Below are 7230 nucleotides of genomic sequence, written 5' to 3'. Positions count from 1 at the left end.
TAGGAGCTGAAGGTGTTAGGTGTGGCTCTTAAGATTCTCAGAGTATCTACAAAGGTATTCCTAGGGGTTGATTTTCCCTGCTATGGGAGTATTCAAGTAGGCTGAGTAGAATAAAATACAGGTAGATTCTAAAATTTAACTAAACACTGTATACATTCAATCAAAAACAGCCCCGAGTATTTATGCAAGAGTAGTTATTATAACAACCAGATCCTATATCAACAAAGAAGTTAAGATTTCTGGTCTGTTGAGGGATCTAAGTCAGCTTGTGACCAAGTGAGACCCTTCCCTCGTGCAATTCCAGTTACCTTGGATGATTTTGGTCTCAGTCATGTTGCTGGCTGGGTTGTTGGGCTGCTGTTCTGATTTCTGGTGCTGGGCCCTGGCTTTTCCGGCAGGGCAAACTAAGCCTGGCAACTGTGGCCCTGCAGATCATCACCCCCACTACTGGAACTGCTAATGCTGCTGCTGAAGCTGCCACTGCTGGATCTGTCACCACTGCTGCTAACGCTGCCGCTGCTGGGTCTGTTGCCGCTGTTTCTGAAGCTACTGGGTCCACCACCACTGCTGCTGCTGCTGCTGCTGCTACTGCTGTAGCCACCAGTGCTGCCTCTGAAGCTGCTGTTTCTGTGTGTGCAACTGCTGCTGGTGAGGCTGCCGCTACTGGATCCACAGCTACTGGGCCACTGTTGCTGGTGCCAGAGCTGCTGATGTTGTTGCTGGACTCTGCCCCTGCTTGAGTCCCACTTTTGGCTCAAGTTGGTGTGGCCAGGTCCTGGGACCACTGCTCTGTTCGCTGGAGCTGGGCACAGGCAGTGGGGGAGGGGAGAGAGCCACAGCTGCTCTAGTTCTCTCACTGTTCCACATGTTCTTCTACCTTGTGATCTGCTCCTCCGTTGTTCACTGCCACTCTCCCTTCACGTTTCTAGAGTTTGCAGAGAGCTCTGGTGTGAGTGAAAGCTCCCTTCACCTGTTTTTTCCTGTGGCTTGCACTGAGCCTGGCGACTTTCTGGTGCGCCACTGCCACCGCCACTGTTGGTGGACCTGCCGGGCCGCTTTTGCTGGTCTGTGCAGACTCTCGATGCTCTGGATCTCTTCTACTTCTCTGCTGCCACTTAAATTTCCTATACACCTTGCTTTTTAGTAAAAGTGTGTATTTTTGCAGAGTTTTTTTGGTCCTTCCCCCCCATAGGCTGCATTGGCGTGGTACCTATGCCACCATCTTAACCGGAAGAAGGAGGAATGGTTATTTTTAATGCCAGTGGATAATGAAAGAAAAAAAGTTATTAAACATAATGCTCTATTATAAAGGAAATCATAAAATTGTACCTATTCAAATGACACTATTATATTAAGTATACAATTCAAATGATATGACTAGTTATGTATTTACTAGTGGCTAAATACTAAGTTACCATTTTTTTTTTCAATTTCTACTCCCTGGACATCTTTTATGTGAGAAATAAACTAAAAATGTTGGATGGCATGTATCTTATCTAAAATTATGGTATTTGTCACTTAAACATGAAAGCCTGAGTTCCTATCTCCAGTGTCAATAAACAAGCAAGAGTGGTGGCCACATGGGAGAGGTGAAAACAGTAGGAGCCTAGCATTTGGTGTCTGACTAGTCTAGTGAAATTTTTGAGCTCCAGATAAAGTAATGTACACTATCTTAAGAAAATTGGGTGGAGAGCATTTGAGAAGGCCACCAATGTTGAACTCTAGACAGCAAATCCCCAAACACACAGGTCCATTCATACACAGGAAGAAACATGTAAAACACACATTCATATGTGTATATGTGCACACACATGCACCACATATACACACATGCACACACCAAATGGAAATAAAGGTATCTTCATCTTGTACATATTCAATATAAAAAGATATTCTTCAAATTTATCTTATGAGCAAATATATTTACAAATAAACATTATCATAAGTCATAGCAAAATTTCCATCGTATAGATAACAGTAAGGAGTTCTTACTTGTCTCACCACAGATCACCTTTATTCCTTGGAAATTTGGTAACTGACTTTCTTCAACCTCATTTCTCAATAATGCCTTGAATAATTTACCAAGACAAAAAATTATGGAGGGAAAATTTAATAAAATGCACAGAAGCTACCTATGTCCTCTCAAAACTAATTTGCAAAACCCTGTGCAAGGTGATGGTATACAGCTTTTGGGGACAAATATATTCTGGTTATATTTACATTCATAGAATTATTATCATTTAATGATGGAGGTGGAAGATTTGAATGTCCCTACTGTGAATATACCATACAGAGCTCCACCTAGAGACAGAGAGTACACTGTGCGAGCTTTCACACTAACCTTGGAATGTGCAGTCTTCAAATTTGTACATATAACATTTAGAGTTTATGAATTATCCAGTTTAACCTATTATTCCATTTTTATTGAGGCAAGAATTCACTCTAGCCAAGACCTACTTGGAAATCACTGTGTAACTCCGGGCTGGCCTCATGCTCTCAGTGGTCTTCCAATGTCTGCCTTCCAAGTGAGTGATTTAAGGTATGAGGTACCACACCTAACAGGTAAGAATTTTATTATGATTCTGAATGTGTTGATACAAGAAGTATTAAGATAATTAAACTATTTCATATATGTGGGATAAGAGAAAATAACAATGGTTCCAAAGTGTCCTTCACCATACATGTGAGGTCAATTAATTTTGAGTCATGTCTTCAGGATAATCCACTTATCTTGCTGTCAATGCCAACACAGAATGAACAGTTTTCTATCATGCTGAACACACTTATGTGAGACATCAGTGACACATGAAAACTGGAGCTGTACTGATGAGTCTTTGCTCTCTGCCTCAGACATGGAGCAGTGTGTGAAGTGTCTAGATGACCAGTACACGAGTGTAGAGCAAACCCACTGCCTGCAGAAATCTGTGACATATCTGGCTGATGAAGACCCCTTGGAGATGGCTCTGGCCTGTCTAGCCCTGGGCTTTTCTGCACTCACAGCTGCTGTTTTGGGAGTCTTTGTAAAGCACCAAGACACTCCCATTGTGAAGGCCAATAACCACACCCTCAGCTACATCCTGCTCATCTCCCTCAAATGCTGCTTCCTCTGTTCCTTCCTCTTCGTTGGACGTCCCAACTCTGTCATCTGCGTCCTGCAGCAGATCACTTTTGGGGCTCCCTTCACTGTGGCTGTCTCCACTGTCTTGGCAAAACAGCTATTGTGGTTCTGGAATTCAGTAATGGACTTCAGACTGGATTATACCCCAATGTCACAAAAAAGATTCAAAAATATATCCTAGATAGTTTAGACAGTGTGGTAGTTTGAATTTATAACCCTCAATACAGTCAAATATTTTATTAAATATTGTTACTTCGATTTTGAGTCAGCTGCTTGAAGAGGTGTCACTGTGGGTGGATCCTGGGTTCCAGCCCTAAGGTTTTACTGGAGTCCAGTGTGAATTCCACCATAAAGTACACAGAGTAATTTCTACCTTGGTCTCTTATAGTTTGCCTGCCAGTTTTGCTTTTGCTTTTGTTGATACTGGTGGTTTTTCACTTTCACCAGTAAGCAACATCCCCTGTATGGGTCAGCTGGAAATAAATCACTTTCCCCCATCAACTGTGTCTGGTTTGCAGGTTCCACCACTAGTGTGGAGCCAAGTACAAAATACAGTAATGACATCATGTGAGAGTTCCTACTTGCTTGAGGGAAACTCAGTATATATGCCTTACGTTATGAAGAGAGAAACATAGAAGAAAAGAGAAAAAAGTAATTAATATTTGCTATACTTAAAAGAAAACAATGATTTTTCAAAAACAAAATGGAATTTGATCTGTGAATATCAAACAAGGCAAAACCACATATAACCCAGTATTAACCATCTGAACCATCTTTACATGTGCACTTCCTTGTCATTTACCCACTGTGAGGCCATCACACCATCTGTCTCCAGAAATAACTCATCTGTCCAACTGAAACTGCACAGACAAAAGCAAGTATATCCACTGACCACTCTTCCACTATAGGGTATTTAGTGGTTGCCCTGGTACACTGTGATATCCTTGTTGGTTGTTGTGATGTTACAATAATGATTTGTGATGGCTCAGCTGGGAATGTTGACATTACCATGGGGCATTGTGGTACACAGTGTTAGATGGTGTGATAATTTTCTGGTTTTTTTATTTGTATAAAATTTAAATTTTATGACCATGGTTGGACCCTTTTACACTTAACACAATGGAAATGTTTGTTTTTTCCCCAAAGGAAAAAATTCTGATTCGTCACTATGTTGCACAGTAGAATAAGAGTTCAGGCACCTTCAAGTTTAAAACTGCAAATAACAAGACATAATTTTACTTCCAAAATCTGAAGTCATCTACATGAGTCTGCAGTACTGTATCTCTAAAACGTCATTACTATTCTGATAAAATAGTCCCCTAGTCACATTTTTTTTAAACCCTCTGTCCCACCAAAACTTCCTGAGATCTGTTTAGAGACCGAAGTCTTGTGATCATTCTCCAGGGTACTGGCAGTTTTGTAACCATAAGGGGAGATGGTGACTAATTTTATGTATCAATCAGTTGTAGTCTGTTGATGTGATTGGAAGCCTTGACAAATGCCTGGTGGCGATTGCAAATAACTGCCAAACATATGGGGATGATACAGTAGCCCACCGTCTTGGGGTCAGCTCTTGTGCAAGAGTAAAGGAACAACAACATCTGTAAATAAGGAATAAGAACAATAATTGTCCACAACCAGAAAGGCAAGGAGAGCAACCGAGCTTTCAAGGAGTGTGTCCATGTGGTTCCTTCCTGAGGCTCCTCGGGGTGCTGTTGAATGTGTTCCAAAGCCAGCCTGTTGTGAGTCTCATTGCTTTCAAAAACATAGTAAAATGCTGCTGCACTTGCTAACAGATACAGTCCCACTCCGATCCATCCCATCCGCTGTCGGAAGTTCATCATTCTCCATGCTCTGTGCAGTGGTCCCAGAAATCTTCCTGTTGCCAAGGCAAGCGCTGAAGAGTCACTCGCTTCTGAATAATCGGGTGCCTTTGGCATTTCAGAGCAAGCCACCATAGAGAAGTGTCCTGTGTCGCGGCTCCGGGTAGGGCAGGCGTCGCCAGCCCGGAGCAGAAGCTGCTGTGACTAAGTTCGGCGTGACCACTGTCGGTCACGCGGTGGCCCAGCGCCGCGGTCACCCCGGAGCCCCAGTCCCACCGCAGGCCCGGCGGGACGCTCCCCAGCTCTGCGGCCTCGGAGCCGCCCCCGCCCCGGGCAGCGCCGAGCGCGCCTGCTGCTGTCCTGGGAGGGGGCGCCTGCCCCGCATTGCAGCGCTGTGATCCCACACCCCGCAGGGTCCGGCTGGGCCTGACCGCAGACCCAGCGACTCCAGGGTCTCCAGTGTGATAATTTTCTTCAGGTGTCCTCCATAAACTTAGGTGTTCTGAATGCTAGGTTTTCAGCTGATGGAAATTTGGAAATTAATGCCTCCTGGAAGGAGTGTATTGTTGGGGGTGGGCTATGGGTGTTACAGCCAGTTTGCCCTTGTCAGTGTTTGGCACACTCTCCTGTTGCTATTGTCCAACTTATGTTGGTCAGGGGGTGATGTCCACACTATGCTTATGCCACTGTTTTCCCTGCCATCATGGAGCTTCCCCCTCCAGCCTGTAAACCAAAATAAACCTCTTGTTTTCCCCACAGGCTGGTCTTGGTTGGGTGATTTCTATCAGCAATGCAAATTTGACTGCAACTGATGTCACAGTGTGATTTGTGATGTCTGTCAGTCTCTGTCAGTTGGGAATTATCTGTCAGTTGACTTTTGTGTTGACATAGAGGAACACTGTGAGATTACATCAAGACCTGTTGCAGTGCCAGCAGGATGTGGGGTATTCATGTTCTGTGACGGTACTTGTGATTTCACTGGGAGAGTTATGATGTCCCAGTGCGAAAATACATAACATTTGAGGACTGTACTGCAACACTGGGCATTTTGTTGTCACAGTAGGGTATTTTGAAGGAATATTTGGCACAATGAATGTAACAATGTGGCATCATAATGTGAAAGTGAGCAGTTACGATGTTACAGTCCTGTACAGTGATGGCCCAGTTGTTTTGTTAAGTGTATTAGGGTACTGAGATATCACAGAGAGGCACCATGACATCATTTCTGGATGTTGTGTTGTCATACTGGGGCTGTCCAATGCCATGCAGTATCAGACTTCCATATGATGATGTCACTGTTGTGCACTTCGATGTAGCAGTAGGTTATTGTGCTGTAACAGTATGGAAACTGACACCACAGTTGGGCATGTTGATACCACTAGTGGTACTTGTGATGTTCCAGTTAGAAGTCTCATATCACAAGGACATGGTATAGGAGCTGTAAGATGTTTCAATGTTATATGCAGGCTTATGATATCACAGTGTAGGAATTTCCCTGTCAGAGTCAAGTATTGTTATTTAACAGCTGGAGTTTTGATGTCACAATGCACATTGCAGTATCCTAGTGAGAATTTGCATATAACAATATAGTTTTGTGATGCCATTGAAGAGTATTTTGATGTCAATGTAGGACTTTGTGATGTCACAGGGAAGCATGGTGGTGACAGTCAGATATTGTGATGTCACAGTTTGGTATTGTGACTCCACAATTGCCACTATATTGTCAGCAAGTGCCTTTAACTGCTCAATCATTTCTCCAGTCCCTTTTGATGGCTTTATGCCTGGCAGCCCACATATTATTTTCCAGCAGTATGAAAAATTGCTGACACGAAAAAAAAGGTGGCTTCCGGTTAAGATGGCGGCGTAGGTACCACGCCAAAGCAGCCTAGGGGGGGAAAAGACCAAAAAAACTCAGCAAAATACACGCTTTTACTAAAAAGTGAGGTGTATAGGAAATTGAGGCGGCAGCGGAGAAGTAGAAGAGTTATAGAGCATCCAGAGCCCGCACAGGTGGGAAAAGCGGCTCCAGCGGCTCAGGCAGCTCGGCCAAACGCCGCAGTCACGGCGCAGCAGAAAACCGCCAGTATCTCAGCTCGACCCTCAGGAAAAGCCAGGTGTGGGATTTTCCCCTCACACCACGCTCTCCGCAACTCGGGAAACGTGAGGGGAGAGCGGCAGCGAGCAGCGGAGGAGAAGACCGCGAGATAGAAGAACACGTGGAGCAGCGAGACAACCAGAGCAGCCGCAGTTCCCTCCCCTCCCCCAACACCTGAACCCAGCTCCAGCGAA

The 7230-nt window shown here is 44.3% G+C and overlaps 1 protein-coding gene across 1 annotated transcript; it reads right to left on the bottom strand.

The window, feature by feature from the left end:
- Positions 1-4566: 4566 nt before the first annotated feature.
- On the bottom strand, positions 4567-5058 carry LOC101615816 (transmembrane protein 251-like). Its single transcript, XM_045135432.1, has one exon. It carries the CDS (start codon positions 5056-5058, stop codon positions 4567-4569), a length of 492 nt encoding a protein of 163 aa, XP_044991367.1.
- Positions 5059-7230: the final 2172 nt, after the last annotated feature.

The sequence above is a fragment of the Jaculus jaculus genome, chromosome 15 (assembly GCF_020740685.1).
Source record: "Jaculus jaculus isolate mJacJac1 chromosome 15, mJacJac1.mat.Y.cur, whole genome shotgun sequence".
Lineage (NCBI taxonomy): Eukaryota > Metazoa > Chordata > Mammalia > Rodentia > Dipodidae > Jaculus > Jaculus jaculus.
Note: the sequence above shows the minus strand (reverse complement) of the source record. Positions and strands in the feature narration are given on the sequence as shown.